Below are 26,433 nucleotides of genomic sequence, written 5' to 3'. Positions count from 1 at the left end.
TTCTTGTGTACCTTGGCACCCTTCCTGTTTGTTGTAGTATGCGTGAAACCCAGCACGGTAGCCATCCCACTGTGGGGGTAGGGGGCTTCGTCAAGTACCTGCGTTGTGGTAGCCCCCGATCACACTGGGATGGCACTGTTGGTGCCTGTGCTGCATGTATTCCATGGAGTATGTGCCCATTATGACTGGGGCATGGGAACTCCTGGCAACAGATTACTGGCCAGGTAGCTGTTGCTGTGGCTTGGTGGCAATAATGGAGAGAGTCCATGTTCAGAGTGGGTGGCACCAAGGCAGATAGTTTGCACATGAAGCAACTTAAACTTTCTCCCGTTGGTGGTCACACATGCCCTGCGGTTTCTGGAAAAGTCTCGTATGATGCAACAAAATATGATCCCAACATGTTCCCTTCGCTTGCCACGCCGTTGGAGGGATGCAGAACTAAAGACAAGGAGCAAAATTCTCCCTACAATACCTGGTACCTGGTCTAAACCAGGACTGATGGGGACATCTTTTTAACCACAAAGCCTTTTTTTTTTAAATTTAATTTTTTTTTTTTTTTTTTTGCAGGCACTGCTCTCTTGCAAAACAATGTTGGATGACATCCCTATGACTGTGACTTTCCACAAAAGTCTCAGTATGGTCCAGGGCATCATCTTTTACCGTGCTGATGACTAGCTGCAGCCAATTTAGAACGACAGTTTGTGCACTTCATCTGTTGTGTCCATAGGGGACCAAGGGAAAACAGAGTTCCTACCTGGGCCTTCATCTTGGCTTTTGAGCATGATACATTGCCAGGAACATAAAGTTTATTGTCTACTGATGTGACGTGAAACCCTATTTTCCTCCTCCTATGAGGAGGTCAAAGGAGGAGGTATGAAGTTTGGTCAAACGTCTTTCCGTTGCACTCTTGCTGCTACCTGCAGGGATTATGGGCACCCACTGCATGTGAACGTTCTTCGTGCCCCTCCCTTGTCAGTGTAAACTGCAGTGAGCTCCACTTTCCCTGCTCACCAGATTGCTTCATTTTTAACCGTGAAAAGAAGATCCAAGATTGTAAGACCGTGGACAAGATCACATAGCAAGAGGCCAGAAAAGAGCATGAGCATCTAAATCCCAGACAAATAGCACAATCTTATGCTACAGCTGCAACGTCATCACTTTCTCTGTCGATGGTGCCTTCCTCTGTTGCGCCTCTTACAGTGGGCCCTCAGAGCCACCCACCGATACCTGCCCCCCAGGCAACCTAGGGGCCCGTCTGATGCTTCCACCACACCCACTTCGAGAGCATTGGCTCCCCATGTGCCAGGGACACTGGTCCCCATCTCCCAGCTGGAGGCACCTCATCCTCCTGTGGCTTCTCTAGCTACCAAGAGGTCCCTTGGGACTCTTCCTTCCTTGGTTCCTGCTGGTCCACAGCCAGGAACCACAGGCTGCTTTACATCGGACTTCTTGTTCCTCCTGTGTACCAGAAACCAGTTCTGGGAAACCTTCTCAGTCCTTGTCTTGTAAGAAGAAGAAAGATAAAAAGAAGTCCTCTAAGATGAAGGAAATTATGTGCCCCCCCCCCCCCCCATGCCACTAGACTCTGTATGTGCTCCCAGTGGCTCCTGAAGCAACAGATCTCCCCAGGCAATGTGCCACAGAATCTATGTCAGTGGATCCCCTGATGTGCCGGCCAGTGGCAGTACGTGACCCTGGGTCGTAATCTGACCCCTGCCTCCCCTCCCGGTCACGTCACGTTCCCACATTATTTAGACACTCTTACATTCCAGTAGAATTGTAACAGATTTTTGCACCACCTGCCTGAACTATGGCAGCTTTTAAGCACATAACCTGCATTCTATAATGTCATCCAGGAATTGTGGTTTCCAGCATATTGGACCTCTGCCCTTCGTGACTATTGAGGTTATTTTAAGAATCGTACTGACTGTGAGAGCATATCAAGTGGAGTTCATATGTATGTGCTGGACTCGTATACAGTTACCTTGTGCCTCTTGATACTCCATTGGAGGCTGTGGATGTTTGAGTACGGGCACATCAGGATTTTACCATCTGTAATGTTTATCACCCTCATGATGATGATGATGATGATGATGATGATGTGTGTCAGGATGTACTGCTTGCATAACTTGCACCAGGACTTGTGTCATGCACTTCTGTCGCCATCCTACTGCCCACCCACACCCAGAGTTTTACTTCTTGTAGTTGAGACGCACCACTTTGTAGGACTAGTCTTTGATTCCTGGCTGGCGTCGCTTCCCCACCTTCGCCAACTTAAGCAAAAGTGCTGGCAACACCTCAGTACACTCAACTGCCTCAGTCTCGCTCTACAAACCCCTGGTTCTGCCATGTTTTGATTATGGGAGTTTCGCATATGGTTCAGCATCAACCTGAGCATTGCAGATACTAGACCCCATTCGTCATTGTGGGGGCGGACTAGCAACAGGAGGCTCTGACTGTTCACCGTGCAGAGCCAAATTCCCTGATATTTTTTGCTAACTTTGGTACTATTTTCGTTGTCACGTCGAAGTTGGTTTGGTGGGAAATGAACTGTCAGTTTTAGATTGTACTTGAACCTTGGGGAGATTAGAAGTCAAAAATAATTTTAAAATTCAATAACTATCAATTACAAATATTAGTAAACCGCCCAATTACAAATATTAGTAAACCGCCAACCTCAGGTTTATAATATTTTGACAAAACTACAAATTTCACAATATCTCATAAAAATCACAATTTTCATTATTTCACTAAAAATCACTAATTTTGTGTCATCATTTTTGCAAAATTATCCTGTCCATATTGATTTGTTTAATACTTATTCTTTTTCACAGCAGTTTCCAGATTTCATATTCGAATGTAACTTTTTGTTAGCATTAGGAAATGAAAATTTATGACCTGCTTGGAGAAAAGTGGTTTCAGAGTGTATTTTGTATGTTTTCAAAAAATAGTTTCACTGTCGTAAAGTTTATTTCTCTTAACATTTTTGCAGTGATTCTGTTGCCAGTGTTTTTATTTGCAGTGCTTCAATTCTCACGATACTCTCTGATTTTATTGGATGTAAGTACAAATGCTTTGACTTAATACCTAATAGGTGATAAAATTTGTATTGTCATAAACAACATAAGTAAGAAACTGGTTTGATTTCCTTCCGTTTAAACAGGTAATGAGAACGATACAGTGTTTCAGTGAGTATGATGTTCATTTCAAAGGCAATTATTAACAAACAGTTCTGCTTTATCTGATTTTTTGAATGGCGCAGTAGTTTCTTACCTAATACGTAAATATGAGGCTGGGTACTGACTATCGTTAATGGAAGCTGTGAACTGTCTTAAATGTACTCTCATTTGGAGGAAGGAGGTATATCAGTAGAAGTAGTGCTGCTGTTTTGATTACATACTTCGTAAGATGGAAGAGTGTAATGGTGAAGTTCTGTGACCATTTGTTTTGTGCAAAGACAAGCTTTAGCTACAAATTGCAACGCTCAAAATAATTAACTGCTTTTAGCATTGATGAGTTATATTTAGAAATAGTAAATGCCACCTACAAAATACATATCATTTGCTACAAAATTCAATCTGATGAATGCAAAGGTAAAAAAATATACTATACTGACTTCATGCTCCATAAAACATGCAAGTGCAGGTATGCACAAAAAATTCCCCTCTGTTGCAGGAAGAAACAACCTTTTATCTTAATCTATATCTAGTGCTACTGTGTGCATTTTTTTCATTTGCTGTGATCCTGCCAACTACCGTAAGATTCTGTCCTTATCTGTTTGTATTGAACTGCAGTGAAACTTTTTTCCCATATTAGGTGGCACCATTGCTTAGCCATATAATCTGCTGTAAAAATGGATAATCTGAAACGTCAGAAAAAGTTGACACTGGTTAAATACCATAAACACACATTATGTTTATTTTCACATAAACACACAAATTATACATTATTTTCACACAAATTTCAACCAGTGAGTCTTACGTACAGAAATAATCAGTTGGTATTCGGCCTTAGTGGCCAGAGAGAGTAGTTGTGTTGTGTGTGTGTGTGTGTGTGTGTGTGTGTGTGTGTGTGTGTGTGTGTGTGTGTGCGCGCGCGTGTGTGTGTGTTATTTTTTGTTGTGCCCGCCTGCAACTTCACATCTCCTCTACATGGTGAGTAGCAATCTATCCATTTCGTAATAGTGTCATTACTCGATCCTGGATTTTCCATTGTTTGAAGTAATTAGTAAGCTTTGTATATTATGTACAGCACAATCAGGGAGGTGTTTCACAAACATTAGTTGGACTGAAGTTGTTTCAATTTGGTGTTCCAAGTAAACCATAATTTTTGTGCAGCTGTGTTGTTCCTTCTGGACATGTCAGTGTTTTCAGATTGAATGCCAACTTCATCAGTTAATCCATCACCATTACCATAAGTCTCTGTAAGTCCATCTTTATACAGATGGTTGTGGGACCTCTGCTATTCGATATAAATGTCAAAACAAAACACATGCAGCCGTGTAAATTTCCAGTTGTTACTTTATTGCCACCAGTTTCAGCACTAGATTACCCTACCTTCAGGTCCACTGATTGGCGTATAGGAAGATCCCACTTCTGATCCAGTCAAAATAGGGGCCAGCATTCGGTGACTGGTATCCGTAGATTTCTCCTTAGCATAGCAATCCCTTCAATCATCGCTTTGCTTTCTGACTGTTAGACAAACACCAAAGTTTGTCTTAACAACTATGCAGGTGGAGCAGCTCTTGGGGCAAGAGAATGTTCGGTGAATGGGATGGCCTGGCCTGTGCTGAGTGTATGTGGGATGTATTGGGGGGATGTATTGCGCAACATCCACATGTACCAAAACCATATAGCAGTCGTCAGTCACACTGTTGGAGAAATGGGACACCCTACCACAAGAACTCGTTACCAACCTTGCAGCATGGGAGCATGCATTACCATCCATAATGCTCACACACCCTATTAAGAACTATGTCCCACCATTTATAATGTCCAGGGGACCATAAAAAATCATGACAACTTCAGAGTGTCATTTCTGTTCATCTCATTGCATTTTTCTTGCAATTACCTTCTGTACTTTACTGTAGCAGTTCATTCTATCTAGTACAAATTTCATTAAGCTATGTTAACTGGCAGTGACACATCATGTGAAAGTTAATGTCATCCTTAAGTTCTGCACACCAGTTTATATCATAACTTGTCAGTCAAAGCAGCTGCCACTTGCTTCTATAATAAATTACAGGGCTATTACAAATGATTGAAGCGATTTCATAAATTCACTGTAGCTCCATTCATTGACATATGGTCACGACACACTACAGATACGTAGAAAAACTCATAAAGTTTTGTTCGGCTGAAGCCGCACTTCAGGTTTCTGGCGACAGGAGCCGAGAAAGCGTATGTCGTGCTTGAAATGCACTCACATCAGTCAGTCATAACAGTGCAACGACACTTCAGGACGAAGTTCAACAACGATCCACCAACTGCTAACTCCATTCGGCGATGGTACGCGCAGTTTAAAGCTTCTGGATGCCTCTGTAAGGGGAAATCAACGGGTCAGCCTGCAGTGAGGGAAGAAACGGTTGAACGCGTGCGGGCAAGTTTCACGCATAGCCCGCGGAAGTCGACGAATAAAGCAAGCAGGGAGCTAAACGTACCACAGCCGACGGTTTGGAAAATCTTACAGAAAAGGCTAAAGCAGAAGCCTTACCGTCTACAATTGCTACAAGCCCTGACACCCGATGACAAAGTCAAACGCTTTGAATTTTCGGCGCGGTTGCAACAGCTCATGGAAGAGAATGCGTTCAGTGCGAAACTTGTTTTCAGTGATGAAGCAACAATTTTTCTTAGTGGTGAAGTGAACAGACACAATGTGCGAATCTGGGCGGTAGAGAATTCTCACGCATTCGTGCAGCAAATTCGCAATTCACCAAAAGTTAACGTGGTTTGTGTTTAAAGTTTACGGCTGCTTTTTCTTCGTGCCAGAACTGCGAGCTCGCATCAACGATGCTTTCGAACTCATTGATGGGGACATGCTGTGCTGAGTGTGGGAGGAACTTGATTATCGGCTTGATGTCTGCCGAATCACTAAAGGGGCATATATCGAACATTTGTGAATGCCTAAAAAAACTTTTCGAGTTTTTGTATTTGTGTGCAAAGCATTGTGAAAATATCTCAAATAATAAAGTTATTGTAGAGCTGTGAAATCGCTTCAATCATTTGTAATAACCCTGTACATAGACTACATACTTCGCATCACAACACTCCAAAAATTCAACTCAGTCACTTCATTTACCACTTTGTCACATTTCGTAAAATCCATTTGGTGAAAAACATTTTCTTTAAGGAACTTGCATTGTATCACAATTAATTTCCATTACAGACTGTTGCTTTCACCAGCTTTAGTACAATACAGTGAATGATCTGCCTTTTGACTGATGAGTACCACATTTTCTTCACAGCATATTACATAGTTGGTTCATGAAGAAAAAATATTCCATTCATTTTACTTTTGAAATAGAGAATGTAGCATATTTTGGCAGTGTGGCTGCCATCTTATCATGATCCTGATTATTGGCAAAAAAAGACCATTTTATGGCGCTGCTAAAGGAGCCTCAGGTGAAGAAAACAATACTACGTTGCCAACGTCGTCACATGAAACCAAAAACCCTCCAGGGGCTAAGTGTTTGTTTGTTGGGTACAGCCCTGGCAACCTCGGGTTCCTGAGCTGAGGACTGGTAAGTGCTGCCAGTCCTCTTTTCCCTTATCTTTGTGCATGCTTCAGCAACCACTGTGCAGTGCAGCAGTGAAATGTTGTGTGTTTCGGAGAACAGGGGCCCTGGCTTCATTGTCTGGACCACAAGAAAGGTACACATCTCTATAAAAAGACCATCAACTTCAAAGTGTGCTATGTGCTGATGAGGTCAATGGCTGTTGAGATAAAATAGGCTCTAGCGGGCAACCTCTAGGGCACCATTGGTCCCCCAGTTGTCTAAGGCCTGCTCGGGGATGTAGCACTCTGCTGGGGCCAATGTTTGTTTCCCTAGCATCTCATGGGATTTCTATGGAACTGTCTCACCAAACAACTACTCCTGACAGGGCGGGTGTACTGTCATATAGTACCTGCACCCCCTCCCTCTCATAAAAGAGAGCTCGGTTGGTCACTCCTCCTGAGAAGTATTCACAGAACCATAGTAACAGGGCACTAGTAAGCCATAACACTTTCATTGTAATCATGAAAACAGGGAGAATCTTTGAGAGATGATGTCCCATTCTATATTCACAAGGCATCGGAGTTTGTTGCTGGGTCCCTGAAAAGTGTCAAACAACTTTGTAATGGAACATTTCTAGTTGAAACTGCTAATTCAAACCAAGTATCTAAGCTTCTGGAATGTAAGGCCTTAGAAGTGAGTTGCATACCACACCTAACTTCTACAAAGGCTCTACCTGCTCCAATATTATGGAGATGGACCCTTCAAGTTATGTGAAGAATGGAAAACTATGGGCATCACAGAAACGGAGAACTATATGAGGAAAGCCAGTGTCACATTGGAAAAATCGGCATCATTTATTCTAACGTTTGAGACTCCAGAATTACCTGAACACATCATTGCAGACTATATCTGTCTTAAGGGTCACCTGTTTGTTTCCAACACAATGCAATGCTTCATATGCCAAAGATTTGGCCATACCACTGTGGTATGTAATGGGAGGGCTACGTGTAGAAATTGTGGAGGCTCAGCTTGCAGATCAGGCAGTTGTTGTATACTTCCTCCAAAATCTATAAACTGCTCTGGGGATCACCCAGAATGGAGTAGAAAGTATGAGGATTGCAACGAGGAAAGGAAAATTCAGGAGTAGAAAGTCACAAGACTCATACCCAATGCTGCAGCTGAAATAGCTTTCAAAGCTTCACAGCCTCAGATTTTTACTACTTCTATTCAAGTACAAGCATGTGCACTTGTTAGTGTGTGGGGGGCGGAGCTACACTTGAACCAGAAATCGTTTGGAAGTCATTGTCGATGGGCTTACAACCTAAGCCACATGCTGCTGCCCACCATCAGAAGCCTATTAAGCTGTCCCTTCAGCTCAGCCAAACAACTCCTCCCTAAAGTAAGGAACACCGTCACCCAAAAAGTAGTTCAAAGTCGAAGAAAGTGCCAGTTAAGCCTTCGGATTGGCAAGCTCTCCCCATTTCAGGTCAGGACTTTATTTCTGAGGATATGGACCTTCACTTGGAGCAACTGGAAACCCAGGCACTGACAAATGTTGCCTCTGACCTTCCAGGTAAATTGCTGCCACCAAGGGAGAAAGACAAGACCAACCATTGCTAATCAATGTTTCCCACAAGGACTTCTGTATTGCAGTGGAATTTAAATGGCTAATAAAGGCATGTGGGAGAATTACAGCTCCTGGTCCAGAAGAAACTTCTGCATCTGCTTACAAGAAACTCATTTTAAAGTGTCCAACACACCTGCTGTAAGGAGTTACCATCTGTACAGGAAGGACAATATTACTGGAGACAGGCTAAAGGTGGAGTGGCTGTTTTCGTTGAAGACAGATTCCATGCCTCTCCTGTCCCTCTTACCATGGCCATACAAGCAGTTGCTGTGAAAGTTCTAGCACCATTTAACATCACTGTGTGTTCCTTCTATCTTCCACCTCATTATCCTTTGGATGCAGATGCACTGACAGAATTGTTCTGGGCACTCCCTCATCGTTGTAGGGGACTCCATTGCGCACAATGTGCTTTGGGGCTCGGCTACCACTTGCTCCAGAGGTCGAATTATCAGATGACTTGTCCAGTCTGAGAATACCTGCCTTTAGGATTCGAGTCAGATGGCACATTTTTCTCCACAGCTGCAGGCACTTTTTCAGTGATTGACCTTTCTTTTTGCTTCCCAGCTATTGAAAACTCAGTTTAGTGGGAAGTGGCTAAAGATTTATGTTCTAGTGACCACTTCCCATTGTGGATCCAACTGCTGCCGTCCTCTGCGGGTCTGGGGATTAGAATGGGACTGAGGTATTCCTGCCTGTCATATGAGGTGACTTAAAGGAGTTTCACATGTTTTGGCCCTTATGTGATGGTTCCCTGTAGGGTTTGACCTCCATTCTTCAAAATTTTCCCGAAGAGCAAGCCAATTGCGGAAGGGCGCCTTACAAGGTGCATTGTGTCCATCGTGCATTGCAGTCCCGCCCATTCTCCATCTCTTGGGCGAGGACACCTTATTGGGTGTGTGTTCCACCATGCACTATGCAGTGTCGATATCTGCATCGACAATGACCATGGACTTCATTGCACCTGATATTCAGCATGGCAGCCAGTCGGTTGAGGTAGGGCTGCCATGTACCCTGTTGGTTGTAGCCCCCTGACAACACAGGCATCGCTCTGCTGATGCCTGCGCCATTAACTCCCCACGTATGCCAAGGGGTAGATGACCATCCCCCTGGGGCATCGGGACTCCCAGCAATGGCCATCCTGCAAGGTGGCCTTTGCTGCGGCTGGATGGTGTCCATGGGGAGGACACCTGGTCAGAGTGGGTGGCATCAGGGTGGATGACACATCATGAAGCGTAGTACGTCGTCTCTTGCTGGTCTATAAGTGATCACGAGCTCAATTCAATGCATAGAAGTATGACCCCAAATCGTTCCCCTCCCTGGCCATACCATGGGAGGAACATCAGGCTAAGGGTGGCAGCGGATCTTATTCACCTCGGTACCTGGTATGTTCGAGAGCTGATGGGGAATCTTTAATGACGAAGCCTCAGTTTTTTGTTGAGCATTAAGATGACAAGTTCGGAGAGGTAGAGGGCTTGTCCAAAATGAGATCTGGGTCAGTCTTGATCAAAACAGATTCATCTGCCCAGTCACAGGAGTTACTCTCTGTGACAACCTGGGAGATGTTTCTGTAACCATCACACCCCATAAGAGCTTAAATATGATCCAGGTTATCATATTTCACAGAGACCTTTTGCAGTCCGACAATGAGCTGCGCACCAATTTAGAATGGCAAAGTGTACATTTCGTCCAGCGTGTCCACCGGGGTCCAAAGGATAATCAGGTTGCCACCGGTGCCTTCATCTTGGACTTCAAGGGTGATACATTAATCGAGAAGGTCAATGTGATGGTCTACCACGGTGATGAAAGCCCTATATCCCTTCTTCAATGCGATGCTTTAAATGCTGCAAATTTGGCCGTATGTCTTCCTGCTGTACTTCCAGTGTCACATGTCAAGATTGCGAACGTCCATAACATCCCAATATTCCATGTCCCCTGCCTTCCACCTGTGTCAACTGCAGAGAGCACCATTCGCCTTGCTCACCTGGCTGCAGGATTCTCCAGAAAGAAAGGAAAATCATGGATTACAAGATGCTGGATTGACTAACCTACACCGAAGCTTAGAGAAAATTTGAACACCTGCATCCTGTGCTTATGACACCGTCTTACGCCGCCGCTACAACAGTTCTGACACCATCAGCTCTGTCAACCCAGGTCACCTCTCAGAGCCGGAAGACTACACCTGTCCCCTTGGTGGTGGGGGCATTTCCCTCCCTGTTGCTCCTGCACCACCTACTTCGGGAGCAACACCCCCCCTCCCCCAACCATCGGGGACGTCTGGTCCCATTATTAAGCTGGAGAAGTGTAAGTCTTCTTCGGCTTCTCTCACTAGGAAGGGGTCCCTTGGGTCACTCCCTTCCCAGGTTTCTTCTAGTGGGAAAGACAACACCTGCCAGTGGATGAAGAGCCCAAAAGCAGCTGGTCGTGGACTGGGTAACTTTCACCTCTGCTGTCACTGCTGAATCTCCCCCACACGGTAACATCGATGTGATGGTTGAGCAGGTGACTAGCACAATTGTTTCTGCGGCAGAAAATGCGATCCCTCACTCTTTAGGGTGCCGGAGGTGTAAGGCAGTCCCTTGGTGGTCGCCGGAAGTCTCTGAAGCAATTAAGGAGTGTCGGCGAGCTCTACAGCGGCTTAAGCAGCACCCTTCCCTGGAGCACCTCATAGCCTTTAAACGGCTCCATGCCCTTGTTTGCTCCCTTATCAAACAACGGAAGGAGGAGTGTTGGGGGAGATACGTCTCCACCATTGGATGCCACACGTCACCTTCCCAAGTCTGGGCAAAGATAAAATGTCTTTTCAGGTACCAGGCCCCAACAGCTGTCCCCGGTGTTATCATAAATGGTGGGTTACGTACCGATGCAAACGCGATTGCCGAGCACTTTGCTCGAGCCTCTGCATCAGAGAATTACCCCCCAGCCTTTCGCACACTCAAACGGCGGCTGGAAGGGAACGGCCTCTGATTCACTACATGCTGCAGTGAATCCTATAATGCCCCATTTACAGAGTGGGTGCTCCTCAGTGCCCTTGCACATTGCCCCGACACAGCTCCTGGGCCTGATGGCATCCACAGCCAGATGATTAAACATCTCTCATCTGACTACAAGCGACATCTTCTCATCATCTTCAACCGGATATAGTGTGATGGCGCCTTTCCATTCCAATGGTGGGAGAGCACCATCGTTCCAGTGCTCAAACCTCGTAAAAACCTGCTTGATGTGGATAGCTATCGGCCCATCAGCCTCACCAACGTTATTTGTAAGCTGCTGGAACGTATGGTATGTCGGTGGTTGGGTTGGGTTCTGGAGTCGCGTGACTTGTTGGCTCCATTTCAGGGCGGCTTCTGCCAGGGTCGCTCTACAACTGATAATCTTGTATCAATCGAGTCTGCCATCCGAATAGCCTTTTCCAGACGGCAACACCTGATTGCCGTCTTTTTTTACTTACGTAAAGCGTACAACATGACTTGGTGACATCATATCCTTGCCACATTGTATGGGTGGGGTCTCTGGGGACCACTCCTGATTTTTATCCAAAACTTCATGTCGCTCCGTACTTTCTATGTCCAAATTGGTGACTCCCATAGTCCCATCCATATTCAGGAGAATGGAGTCCCGCAGGGCTCTTTATTGAGTGTTTCTCTATTTTTAGTGGCCATTAACGGTCTAACAGCAGCTGTCGGGCCCTCCATCTCACCTTCTGTGTATGCAGACGACTTCTGTATTTCGTACTGCTGCTCCAGTACTGTTGTTGCTGAGCAGCGCCTCCAGGGAGCCATCCACAAGGCACAGTCATGGGCTCTAGCCCATGGCTCCCAGTTTTCAGCTGTAAAGTCGTGTGTCATGCAATTCTGTCAGTGTCATACTGTTTATCTGGAACCCGCACTTTACCCTAATGACGATCCACTCACTGTAGTGGAGACTTATCAATTCCTAGGACTGGTTTTTGCGGCTCGATTGACTTGGCTCCCTCATCTTCGTCAGCTTAAGCAGAAGTGCTGGCAGCACCTCAATGCCCTCCATTGCTTGAACAACAACAACAATTGAGGTTCAGATCGCTGTATGTTTCTGCAGCTGTACAGAGCCCTTGTCCAGTCCCGAATTGACTATGGAAGTGTGGTTTATGGTTTAGCAGTGCCTTCAGCATTGCATTAACTCACCCTCTGCACCACTGTGGGGTTCAGTTAGCGACAGGAGCTTTTAGGAAGAGTTCAGTGACCAGCGTACTAATGGAGGCTGGTGTCCATCCGCTGCAGATCAGACGTGCGCAACTGCTCACCAGTTATGCAGCACACTTTCATAGTTCCCCTGAGCATCCGAATTAATGTCTCCTTTTCCCACCCGCAGCAGTACATCTCCCGTATCGGTGGCCCAGATCGGGGCTAACGATTGTGGTTCGTGTGCGATCCCTTCTCTCCTAACTGGAGTCCTTCCCCTTACCACCTCTACTTGTGGTCCATTCACGTACACCTACATGGTGTATGCCTCAGCTGCAGCTTCGTCTGGACCTTTTGCATGGCCCTAAGAACTCCATTAACCCCGCCACTCTCTGCTGTCACTTCCTCTCGATTCTTGACGTGTTCCAGGGCTCTGAAGTGGTTTACACCAATGGCTCAATGACTGATGGTCACGTAGGCTTCACATATCTTCATGGAGGACATATTGAGCAGCACTCCTTGTCAGTTGACTGCAGTATTTTCACTGCAGAGCTGGCGGCCATATCTTGTGCTCTTGAGTATATCCGCTCATGCCCTGGCGAGTCATTTCTCCTGTGTACTGACTTAATATTGAGCAGCCTACAAACTATCGACCAGTGCTACCCTCATCACCCTCTGGTAGCGTCCATTCAGGAGTCCATCTATACCCTGGAACAGTCCCGCCATTCCATGGTGTTTGTGTGGACCCCAGGACAAGTCGGAATCCCCGGCAACGAACTTGCCAACAGGCTGGCCAAACAGGCGACGCAGAAACCGCTTCTGGAGATAGGCATCTCCGAAGCTGACCTGTGTTCTGTGTTACACTGTAGGGTTTTCCAGCTTTGGGAGACAGAATGGCATAACAGCACGCACAACAAACTGCATGCCATTAAGGAGACTTCAACTGTGTGGAAGTCTTCCTTGCAGGCCTTTCACAGGGAATCAGTTGTCCTCTGCCGGCTCAGCATTGGCCATACGTGGCTAACGCATGGTTACCTACTCCATCGTGAGGACCCACCTCAGTGTCGCTGTAGCTCCCAAATGACAGTTGTCCACCTCTTGCTGGACTGCCCACTTTTAGCCGCTCTGTGGCAGACTTTTAACTTTCCCAGCACCCTGCCTTTGGTGTTGGGCGACAATGCCTCCACAGCAGCTTTAGTTTTACGTTTTATCCGTGAGAGTGGGTTTTATACTTCTGTGTAGGTTTTAGCACATGTCCTTTGTCCCTCTGTGTCCTCCACCCTAGTGCTTTTAGGGTGGAGGTTTTAATGTGTTGCAGAGTGGCTGGCTTTCCCTTTTTATTTTCGTGGTTGGCCAGCCACTGTAATCTACTCTCAGGTTTTACTCTCTTCTGTTTCTAGCGTCTCTCTGTAGTTTTCTTGTCCTCCTTTGTTCCTTTTAGTGTTTGTTGCCTTCCCTTTGCTCTTGGGGCTTTTCCTTTCTTTCTGTTTTGTGTTATATGTTTCATCCGTTTTATTCTCACCCTTGTGGCATTGTTTTATTAGGAACAAGGGACCAATGACCTCGTAGTTTGGTCCCTTCTCCCACCTTTAAACCAACCAACCAACCAACCAACCAACTGCTGCCTCTGACTGGAGTTGACAGGAAACACAACGATACATGATTCATAGGGTAAATAGGTTGCAGTACAGTCAACAGACTACGTTTGAACAAAAGGATTGTGCACAGGAGACAGTGGCCCATATCACTTGTGAGATCTAGCGGGCTGCTGCATAGTCCATCTTCCAGTCTAGCAACCAGCTCAGGTGGTGGTGTGTACCTTGGTGGAATGACAGCTGTCACTTGGCATTCAGAGCCACATGAACAACTCCGTGGAACTTCAAACACCATCCAACTACAGAAAACCTTCTTGCGATCAGATCTGTGAGAGCACATGTAAGGCAAGTGATAAAAGAACAGAGGAGGAATTCCTTGAAGGAATTCCCAAGTTCCATTAATCAATCCATTTCCACTGTGCAAGTTTAGGAATCAATCATGTAGATTTCAGGCAAGGACAATACACATACCTTTACGGCCTTGTCAAGAAATGAGGTCTTGGTGGACGTGCCTAAAGACATGGCTTATGTTTTAGCTGAACCTTTTTTACATTCATTGTGTCATCCAAACAAGCTCGTTCATTTCAGGTGTTCTGTAGGATTGCGGAGATGAGGAAGCTCCATGTCTTCTCGCATTATGGGGAAGTCTACAACCTTCCATTCTCCATGTGTGAACTGGAATCAGCTCTGTCCACGGCCAGACACACTGTTCCAGGAGCTGATGAGATTGATTATGGCTTGCTCCATCATCTGTGCCCTGAAGCGGAAGGACAGCTCCTCTCGTGTGTCAGATGTGGTTTAATGGGCAATACCTCATGACTTGTGGGCAACAGCCTTGCCACAGTGGACACACCGGTTCCCGTGAGATCACCGAAGTTAAGCGCTGTTGGGCGTGGCCGGTACTTGGATGGGTGACCAACCAGCCGCCATGCGCTGTTGCAATTTTTCGGGGTGCACTCAGCCTCGTGATGCCAATTGAGGAGCTACTCGACTGAATAGTAGCGGCTCTGGTCAAAGAAAACCGTCATAATGACCGGGAGAGCGGTGTGCTGACCACACGTCCCTCCTATCAGCATCCTCAACTGAGGATGATACGGCGGTCGGATGGTCCCGATGGACCACTTGTGGCCCAAAGACGGAGTGCTGTTTTTTTTTACCTCATGACTTGTAAAGAGACAATATTCCATTATGGAAACCAGGCAAGTACCATAACACCCCTAACAGCCTCATCTGGCTGCTCGAATCCCAAGGTCGCCTGAGCCGCCCCCCCAGTGCGGTTTCAGGTGTTGATGTTCCACTCTTGACAACTTAATTCTGGTGGAGACAGCGATACAGGAGTCCTCCTTATGCCAAAACCACTTGTTTTTTGTGTTTTTTGACCTTTAAAAAGCATATGACACTATTTGGAGGTACAACATCCTTCCACAACTTCACAAATGGGAACTACATGGATGACATCCGCCGCTTCTTATCCACTCCTTCCTCATGGACCGGTACTTTCAATATCACATTAGTGATGCCTTGTCTGTCTGTTACGTTCAAGAGAATGTGGTCGCCGAAGGCAGTGTACTCAGTGTCACATTGTTTGCCATTGCTATCAGTGGCATTTCCTCCACAGTCAGGAACCCTGTCGAATGGTTTTTGTTTGTGGATGACTTAATCTTCTACCCTTCCTCCAATCTTTCAATGACGACAGGACAGCTACAGCTGACCATCAGGAGGCTGGAAACCTGGGGCAAGACTACTGGTTTTCAATTCTCACCAAAGGAGATTATGTGTGTCTATTTTAACCATCCAGTGCTCACAATGGGAAGGGGGGGGGGGGGGGGGCAATATTTTACAGTTTTCAGAAAACTGTACACTTTTTCACTCAAAAGTGCCTCCCGTCATTGAATGTTTTGAAATGCCCTAGTGGAAAAGCAGGGGGAGCTGCTAGGTCCCGCCTCCTGCAGTTTTATGGGGCATTTGTTCAATCACGTTTGGAGTATGGCAGCATGATCTACGGATCAGCCCATATTTCCTACCTAAAAATGTTAGACGCTGTCAATCGTGAGGGAATTCGGGTATCGACTGGCGCTTTTTGGACCAGCCCGGTCCAGAGTCTGTGTGCAGAGGCTGGTCAACCACCACTCTTTCCTTTTGGCTCGACAGGCAGTGAGAATCTCAGCATTACCGAAGTCAATGGCATTTAGTGCAGTGGTCCACCCCAACTTTGAACGACTGTTCAGGAATTGGTACCATGCGACCAAGCCATTCGGGCTACATGCTATTGACTGCCTTAAAGATCTGTATTATCAGACCTCCGAATACACAGCCAGGTAGGGAACATGTTGCCGCCTCAGTGTCTTCAGAGGCTCAGAACTTGCTAAGGTACAAGAAAACTTGTTCTCCAGATTACAATTTTACAGCTTTGTTTTCTTCCATTTTAAGTGTGTACCACAGTTTTATCATTGTTTATACAGAGGATCTCAGAAAGAGGATGTCCTTGGTTGTTCCACTGTTTTCTATGATACGGTTTTCAAAGTGTGTCTTCCGGAACAATTTTACAAATTATGTTGCAAAGTTATATGGCATTATGATGGCAATGGAGAGGATTCACAGGCATCACTATACAAGATTTCTTGTCTGTTCCGGCTCACTTCGGGAAATGACGTGGCCGACAAAGCAGCCGAAGAAGTGTGTCGGGATGGTGTTGTCCATCAATGTCCCATCCCATTGCATGCTGTCATCTCATTTTCTGATAGACACATCGTGGGTCAGTGGGAGACTGATTGTTGCAGATGACAGAAAACAAACTGTGGATGCTCAAATTGACCACACAGGCATGGCAGACTTTGTCAGCCTCACTGCTGGAAGGAGGTTTTGCTTACCATGCTGTACATTGGACATAGCACCTTAACACGTGGCTTCCTCGTCTGGTGGGAAGATCCACCACTTTGTGAGGTTTGTGGTGTGCCACATTCAGTTTAGCATATTTTGGCAACACGTGTCTTATATACTGATATCAGGGCAGCCATCAGTCTCGATGGAGCTGTGCCCACCATCCTCACCTGATTCCAGTGTTACAAGAGTGGTGGAATTTGTGAACTGTCGGGCCTCGTTCCTAAATTGGTGGGGAAGAGAGGCAGACTAATGCATTATAAACTGCTCCTCATGTGGGACAGCCTTCGTACGCACCCTAGAGACTGGCATGCTGCCTTTTTGTCACGGCACTTTTGACCAGGATGTTGAGTGCCACTCACCTAAAATCGTTACAATCATGAAACCAAAAGAAGGCATTTGCATAAATATTTGAGAACAAAAATATTGTAAATATAATAACATATGAATATTTAGCAGTCATTGTACAGATGGAAAAGGGAGCTGTGTCACAAGCACAATATTGAACCCCTCCATTAACCATGGTTCTTGCTGTGGTAAGGAGTCTTGTGTGCCTCAACGAAACAGTTATGCATACCGTAGGTACCACCAGTTTGGAGAGAGACTTGACATATGGGTCCTGAAGAACAGGGGCATCTGCCATTCATTAGTTTCAGGGGCAACAGCAGTCTGAACGACTGATCTGGCTTTTTAATATTGGTGTGCACACCATTGAACGCACGGGGGAAGCCATAACCATTATTTCTCAAGAACATGTAGCACTACTGTACGTTTTAATTGTAATGATGTCTCGTGGATAAAATATTGTGGAAGAAAAATAGTTTCCCATTCAGATCCCTAAACATAGACTACTGAGGAGAATGTCGTCAGAACACCAACTATTGGCATTCTACAGTTTGGAGTGTGTAATGTTAAGTCAATTAATCTGGCAGGTAGGTTAGAAAACTTGAAAAGGGATATGAATATGTTAAAGATAAATACTGCAGAAATTAATGAAGTACAGTGGCAGAAGGAACAGAATTGGTAGTCAGATGAGTATAGGGTTATCAGTAAAAAGATCGTGAAGGTGTGACTGCATAGCAGGACTAGAATCAGAACAGAGGAACGTGGGTGAACTGTGTTCACCTTAGTGAACACGTTATTGTAGCCAAGGTGACACTCACCAGAATAGCAGATTTGTGTGTGTGTATATATATATATATATATATATATATATATATATATATATATAAAGAAAGATGATGAGACTTACCAAACAAAAGCGCTGGCAGGTCGATAGACACACAAACAAACACAAACATACACACAAAATTCTAGCTTTCGCAACCAACGGTTGCCTCGTCAGGAAAGAGGGAAGGAGAAGGAAAGACAAAAGGATATGGGTTTTAAGGGAGAGGGTAAGGAGTCATTCCAATCCCGGGAGTGGAAAGACTTACCTTAGGGGGAAAAAAGGACAGGTATACACTCGCACAGACACACATATCCATCCACACATGCACAGACACAAGCAGACATTTGTAAAGATAAGCAAAGTGCCTTGTCTGCCTTTTTGTTTAGCAGGTATTTATTATAATCCTTGTGAAATAATGGAATGATAGTACACTGTTGAGAGATGGTTTAATTTGAAATCTTAAGTAAATGCACTGTTCAGTTTGTTCAACATTAATAACAGAACATTATTATTTTGGCATGTAACTTCTGAATGCAGCAGCCAATTGTGCAGAGAAGGACCACAATTTAAGCTGTAACCATCTGTCATTGGTACCTCACACCACATTATGTCATGTTGCCATTGCTGCATTCTCAACTGCTCTAAGAAGAGCTTCTTGTACCTGAATATGATGGCCGCAAAGCCAGAAATATTACTCCAGGCTGCATCTGTACAGTGTCAAAGGCAGCATGAGTAAGCTGTTCCAGTGTCTCCACATCTGGAGTGGGCTCTGCATACACGATGCTTTTGAGATGGCTCCATAACCAGAAACCTCATAGGTTGAGATCCGGTGAATGAGCAGGCTATGCAACTGGACCCCTTAGTCTGATCCGTCAACAAGGGAAGACATGATTGAGATGCGTCCACATTTTAACAGTGAAGTGGGCTGGAGCGCCATCATGTAGCTGCCACATAACCCTTCAAATCATCAATGCCACTTCTTCCAGAAATGCCGATAGTTCCAGCCTGTTAGGCGACGTAAAGCAAGGAAGACTGGTCCCAAAATGAGGTTGTCAGTTATCCTGTCCCTCATATTCCAGCTGCACCGATGCTGATGATTTGCTGTGACCATACAATGGGGGTTCTGCATACTATCCCACAGATGACTGTTATGAAAGTTGAAGATACCTCTCAGCGTAAGGATGGTGTCATCTGTGAATAGGGTGAATGACGCAAATCCCGGAATATTTGAGCCTGATGAAGAAACCAGTGACAAAACTGCTCCAGATGTGGAAAGTCTGTCGGTAGTAAGCCCTGCACACGCTTTAAGTGATCAGGGTAGTAAAAATCGTAATGGAGAATGTTCCACTTGGTCATAGGGCTTACCCTGTACTGGCGGGCCAACTGACTGATACTTACATGGCGGTTACCTCCGACAGTGTTAATCACATTTTCGTCCAAGTCTGATGTGGGACATTCAGGTACATTCTTCACAGTTTCCTGATTCCTGAAACGACTGTCCCAAATGGGCGATGAAACACTATTACAAACATTGAATGCTGTGTTTGTTGTCAGTGGGAATAGGTTGCTACCTGGCACCCATTGCCATTTGCTTTTCTGTAAGTAAATACCATGTCGGCAAGCTCTGGATTTGAATATGGAACCACTGTGTACAATGCTGTATCACATCCACTGCAAGGTGAGTCAGTGAGAGAAGTGAATTGGACACAACATTACCAATTACTGTGGCAGGAGAGGGCACTAGGGCATGATGTATGAGGAACAGTACCGCACTCTAGGAGGAAACCATGCATACTGTAACTGTAGCTGCATGGTACAGTGCGTATTAGACCGCAATCTCTGTAATGAAGTATGATTGAATAAACTGTCTCTAGCATGGAAACCATGCATTTCTGGACGTAAGTTTATTACACCTTTTTTTGTTCCGTATCCTCTTATTGATCAGTCCTTAGAGTTTGTACATGGGGGAAAAATCACCTGCATATTGCTCAGCATTTTTTGGATCATACAATCTCAAAATTACAACTCTAAAACACCTTATTGATGGGTAAAAGGTTCTCTTGCAGTATCTACCATTGGATTTTGTTGCTCATTTCTATAGCATTCTTGCATTTACTAAATGAATCGGTAACAAAATGTGCTGCTCTTTTCTTCTTTCTATCTTCTCTCTCTCTGTCTCTCTCTCCTATTAATCCTACCTGGTAAAGGTCTTCTATTAATCCTACCTGGTAAAGGTGCCACACTAACAACATTACCCGGGAATGGGGAGAACAAAGGTTTATATCAGTCCATATCAGTAGCCTTTGTTTGCTATGAAATTACTGTTGAATAAAGAATGCGGGGTGAGGGGGACTGTACTTATTTACTTACCGTAGTATAGTAAGTGTTAGCCTGTGTCTACCAATACTTCGCGTCGTTTTGCCACCCCCCCCCCCCCCAACTCCCAGTTCTAGTAGTTTGATTAGGGATTCACTTTAGGGATCTTTCCCATAAAACATTTTATATCCAATGAAATGATAAAAACTTGTACATTCTTTCCAGGATTTGGGACAGAACTCATGGTGGGCAGCTAGGCTGCTCATCTCACTCGTCGAGTTCCAGACATATAATATTCTGAGGCTGGTCGCCTTTGTGGAGATTGTCCTGATGCCAATTGCCGTTTTGTTAATACTTGTGTAAGTTTTCTTCATGATCTCAAAATTAAGATATAAATTTTAAAATGTGTATCAGTTACTCACTCTGTACATGGAGCAAGCAGTAATAGAAACCAAGACAATTTTGTAAAGGAAATGAAAGTTAAAGGGAAGTGGTAAGAACTTTAAGGTTTGCTGATTTCAATAGAATTCTGTCATGAATGGCAAAGGGCTTGGAAGATCATTTGAATAAATGGATAGTGTCTTGGAAAGAGGTTATAACATAAATGATAATGAGAGTAAAACAAGGATGATGGAATGTAGTCCAATAAAATCAGATGATACTGAGGGTTCTAGATTAGGAAATGAGATATTGAAAGAAGCAGACAAGTTTTACTATTTAGTGAAGTGAAATATGTAGAGGTGGCAGAGGTAAAGAGGGCTGGCAATAGCAAGAAAATCTCTCTTGAAAAAGGGGAATTTGTAAACATCAAATATAAATATGAGCTGCTTGTCTTGGGTGCAAGATAGTTTCAGAATGTTGAACACGAAATGTCAGTTTCAAACATGAAGATTGTTGAACTTTCTCAAACACCAGTGGATCATTGTATTATGTTGAGAAGTGTCAGATCTTGTCCTAACATGTGAACAAGGAATTGATTCAAGGTGTGCCATTTCAGCATTAAGGAATAGTGTAATCATAAATTGTGTCCCTTTTTATTACTAGTTTTTTGTTCTGATAAAAATTTAGTCACTTGTACAGCAGTGATTCAAAGCCTTCCATTTTTAATGCACCTTACAGCTATCAGCATCAATAGACAGAGAACAAAAAAGGAACTATTACTCACTGACACATCAAATAATTTAACTTAAACATTAGTTGCAGACTTTGCCAGCACTTAATAGAATGCAGAAGCTGGTAGTAAGATCACAGAACAGAATGAGATTCATTGCCTGCTAGCATGCCACTGTTATTCTTGAACAGATTTGTTATAGGTTTCCTCAACTCGTGGGAAAAATTGATTTCTGCATTTCAAGTGGCCAGACAATGTAGTAGTTCGAAAACCCACTAAAACTCATCCTTCGTATTTGGTTCCTGGTTACATACTACAAGGTGATTCAAATGAATTTTTTTTGTTTATTATTATGCAAATGAGGTAATAAGAAAAATTACACATACATCATTTTCCAGTGTAGTCCCCAGATGTGTAATGCACACATTTCATGACTTTGGAATTGCATGGATACCTCGTGAGAAGAATTCTTTTGGTTGTGAATAAGCATTTGCGCACCACGATTTTCACATAATCATTTCTGAAATGCTTGCCTCCCAGCACTTCTCTGAGCACTCCGAACACATGAAAGTCACTCAGGGTGAGCTCTGGTGAATAAGGTGGATGTTAAACACATTCATATTTCATCTCCCTTATTGTTGCTCCAGTTGAGTGAACAGTACATGGACAAACATTTTTGTGTTGCTTGTCGTTTACTCAGTTACTCAGGGCAAGATGACTTCGTAGCATATTTGAGTGTGAATTACTGGTCACTGTTAACCTCCTTTCCATGTAATGTTTCAGAATTACTTCTTATGCATCCCAAAAGAAAGTGAGCATTACTTTTCCTGCTGAAGATTAACTGCAGAATTTATTTTGGCCCCCCTGCTCATTCGGGGGTAAGAATAGGCCTGCGGTATTCCTGCCTATCGTAAGAGGCGACTAAAAGGAGTCTCAAACGTTTCGGCCCTTATGTGATGGTCCCCCGTCGGGTTTGACCTCCATATCTCAAAATTATTCCAAAGAGCGAGCCGATTGGGGAAGGGTGCCGTACTTGCTGCGTTGTGTCCATCGTGCGTTGAGACCTTTCGCCAGCTTATTCGTCGTTGCATTGCAGTCCTGCCCGCTCTCCATCTCTCCATGGATACGTTTCTGTGTGCACTTTCCGCCATGCAATGTATAGTATGGTTGTCTGCACTGACGACGACCATGGACTAATTGTCACCTAATATCCAGCATGGTAGCCAGTCTGTTGTAGTGGGGCCACCATGTACCCTGTTGGTTGTAGCCCCCTGACAACACAGGGGTCGCTTTACTGATGCCTGCACCATTAGCTCCCCACATACGCCAAGGAGTAGATGCCCATCTCCCTGGGCCATCAGGACTCCCGGCAATGGCTATCCTGCCAGGTGGCCCTTGCTGTTGCTGGGTGGCACCCGTGGGGAGGGCCCTTGGCCGGAGTAGGTGGCATCAGGGTGTATGACGCGCAGTGAAGCGTGGCATGTCTTCTCTTGCTGGTGGCCAACCACCAGCAGCCTCTAAGTGTTCGAGGACTCACTTTGAAGCTAACATGTATGACCCCAAATCGTTCCCCTCCCTGGCCACATCATGGGAGGAACGTAAGGCTATAAATGATAGTGAAACATATTTGCCTCGGTATCTCGTCTGTACCAGAGCTGATGAAGAATCCTTTGTGTCTGTGAAGCCTCAGTTCTTTGTAAAGCATTTAGAGGACAAGTTCGGGGAGATGGAGGGCTTGTCCAAAATGCGGTCCGGGTCAGTCTTGATAAAAACAGCATCCTCTGCCCAGTCATGAGCCTTGCGTGCTTTTAAGAAGCTTACTATCACACCCCATAAAAGCTTAAATATGGTCCAGGGCATTATTTTCCACAGGGATCTTCTTTTACAGTCCGATGACGAGCTGTGCGCCAACTTGGAGCGACGAGGTGTCCATTTCGTCTGGTGTGTTCACCGGGGTCCGAGGGATCATCAAGTTGCCACCGGTGCCTTTATCTTGGCCTTCTAGGGTGACACATTACCTGAGAAGGTCAAGGTGATGGTCTACCGTTGCAATGTCAAGCCATATATCCCTCCCCCGATGCGGTGCTTCAAGTGTTGGAAGCTTGGCCATATGTCTTCCCGCTGTGCTTCCAGCCTCATATGTCGTGATTATCGTGATTATGGTCGTCCATCCCATCCTGATACTCCATGTGCCCCGCCTCCCATCTGTGTCAACTGCGGAGAGCACCATCCCCCTTGCTCGCCGGACTGTAAGATTCTACAGAAGGAAAGGAAAATAATGGAATACAAGACCCTGGACCGACTGACCTACACTGAAGCTAAGCAGAAATTTGAACGGCTTCATCCAGTGTGCATGACGTCGTCTTATGTCGCCACTGTCACTCCTGCTACAGTTCCATCAGCTGCACCACATACAGTCAGCTCTCCGAGCCGAAGGACCACACCTGCCCCCTTGATGGTGGGGGGCACTTCCCTCCCTGTTGCTCCCGCACCACCTAACTCAGGAGCAGCATCCCCTCAACCACTGGGTACGCCAGTCCCCACTTCTAAGCCGGAGAATCGCAAGTCATCTTCGGCTTCTCTCGCTAGGAAGGGATCCCTTGGGTCACTCCCTTCCCAGGTTCTTACCAGCAGCACAGCAAGCACCCACCAGTGGCTGAAGAAGTCACGTGTCGCTGGTCATCGAGCTTCGCGATCCTCTTCAGTCCCGGAGACTGACTCCAAGGAGCCCTCCCAGCAAGGGCAACCTAGGGAACAGCGCGAGAAAGTGAAATTGAAGACCCTTAAGACCAAGGAACCTGCGGTGGCACCCACTCCACCGCTACCTACAAGCTCTGCGTCTGAGGATGAGGTGGAGATTCTTTATTCTGCTGAGGACCTCGATCTTGCCAGTCCATCGGACTGTCATCGCTCCTGTCAGTACTCAGTCAGTGGCGGCAGGTGACCCAGCAGCATAATTTGCCTCCTCAGTCCCTTCACGCCTTCCTCAGCCATGGACAATGTCATCCTCCACTGGAACTGCAGCGGTTTTTCCACCATCTTGCTGAGCTCTAACAACTTGTCAGCCTTCACTCTTTCCTCTGCATTGCTCTTCAAGAAACTTGGTTTCCAGCAATGCGAACCTCCGCCCTCCGTGGTTATATCGGGGTTATTATAGGAACCGGGCAGCTTACTAAAGGGTATGTGGTGGCATCTCCATCTACGTCCTTCGCTCCCTTCACAGCGATTCTGCCCCTCTACAAACACCTTTAGAGGCTGTCGCTGTTCGGGTTTGGACGCCTCAGGCTGTTACTGTCTGCAGTCTGTATCTTCCACCGGACGGTGATGTCCCGCAGCATGTCCTGGCTGTGCTGATAGCCCAATTGCTACCACCTTTTCTGTTACTTGGCGACTTCAACGCCCATAACCATCTGTGGGGTGGATCAGTGGCAAAAGGCCGAGGCAGCACCTTTAAGCATGTATTGGCACAGCTTGACCTTTCCCTTTTAAATGATGGTGCCTTCACACATTTCAGTGTGGCGCATGGCACGTACTCAGCAATCGACCTTTCGATCTACAGCCCTAGCCTCTTACTGTCTGTCCAATGGAGTGTGCACGACGACTTGTGTGCTAGTGACCGCTTTCCGATCTTTCTGTCACTGCCACAGCGTCACTCTTCTGGGTGCCTCTGCAGATGGGTTATGAATAAGGCGGACCGGGACTTGTTCTCCTCCATTGCCAGTGTTGAGCCTCTTTCCAATGACGCCATTGATGTGGTGGTTCACTTGGTCACCACCGGCATCGCTACTGCCACAGAATCTGCCATTCCCTATTCTTCTGGGTCCCCTCGGTGGAGGACTGTGCCTTGGTGGTCGCCTGAGATCGCTGAGGCGATTGAAGATCACAGGTGGGCGCTCCAGCGTCACAAGCGGCATCCCTCATTGGAACACCTCATCGCCTTTAAACGGCTCGCTGCGCGGGCCCGCCACATCATTCACCAACACAACCAGGAGTGCTGGGAAAGGTATGTCTCCACCATTGGCCTCCGTACCTCTTCATCGCAGGTATGGGCCAAGATTAGGAGACTCTATGGCTATCGGATCCCCGTCAGCGTCCCTGTGCTTTCACTGAATGGAGCAGTCTGTACTGAATCCGAGACCATTGCAAACTGCTCAGCAGAGCATTTTGTTCAGAGTTCTGCTTCTGTGAATTACCCACTGGCCTCCCGCTCCCTGAAAGAGCGGTTGGAACGTCGAAGCATTTCATTTCACATGCGCCCTCCTGAATCGTACAATGTTCCGTTCAGTGAATGGGAATTCCAGAGTGTCCTCACTGCTTGCCCTGATACGGCTCCCGGGCCAGATCGCATCCACTGTCAGATGCTCAAACGCCTCTCGGTGGACTGCCAGCGGCGCCTCCTAGACCTTTACAACCATATCTGGGTTTCGGGTGAGTTCCCATCGCAATGGCAGGAAAGCATCGTAATCCCCGTTCTGAAACCTGGCAAGAACCCACTGGAGGTGGACAGCTACCGCCCCATTAGCCTCACCAACATTCTTTGCAAGTTGCTCGAACACATGGTGAGTCGGCGGTTGAGTTGGCTCCTTGAGTCTCGGGACCTCCTGGCTCTGTCCCAGGGCGGTTTTCGCTGAGGACGCTCCACCGACAACTTTGTGTACCTGGCGTCTGCCATTCGGTCAGCCTTTTCCCGGCAACAACATCTCATCACTGTCTTTTTCGATCTCACAAAGGCCTACGATACTACTTGGCGACACCACATTCTCGCTACTCTGCATGAGTGGGGTCTTCGGGGACCACTCCCGATTTTTATACAGAACTTTTTATCCATAGCGCACCCCATCCATAAGAGAATGGGGTCCCG

General features: G+C 45.9%; 1 protein-coding gene across 1 annotated transcript in view; it reads left to right on the top strand.

Moving 5' to 3' along the window:
- Positions 1–26,433, top strand: part of LOC126094549 (Krueppel homolog 2) — a 55,308-nt gene that overhangs the window by 5,150 nt on the left and 23,725 nt on the right. Inside the window, exons 4-5 of the mRNA XM_049908982.1 lie at positions 2,993–3,060; positions 20,687–20,820. Coding sequence (XP_049764939.1) covers positions 2,993–3,060; positions 20,687–20,820 — 202 coding nt within the window. The remainder of the gene's footprint in view (positions 1–2,992; positions 3,061–20,686; positions 20,821–26,433) is intronic.

The sequence above is a fragment of the Schistocerca cancellata genome, chromosome 8 (genome assembly GCF_023864275.1).
Source record: "Schistocerca cancellata isolate TAMUIC-IGC-003103 chromosome 8, iqSchCanc2.1, whole genome shotgun sequence".
Lineage (NCBI taxonomy): Eukaryota > Metazoa > Arthropoda > Insecta > Orthoptera > Acrididae > Schistocerca > Schistocerca cancellata.
The sequence above is the reverse complement of the archived record's forward strand: the minus strand, read 5'-3'. Positions and strand labels throughout refer to the sequence as shown.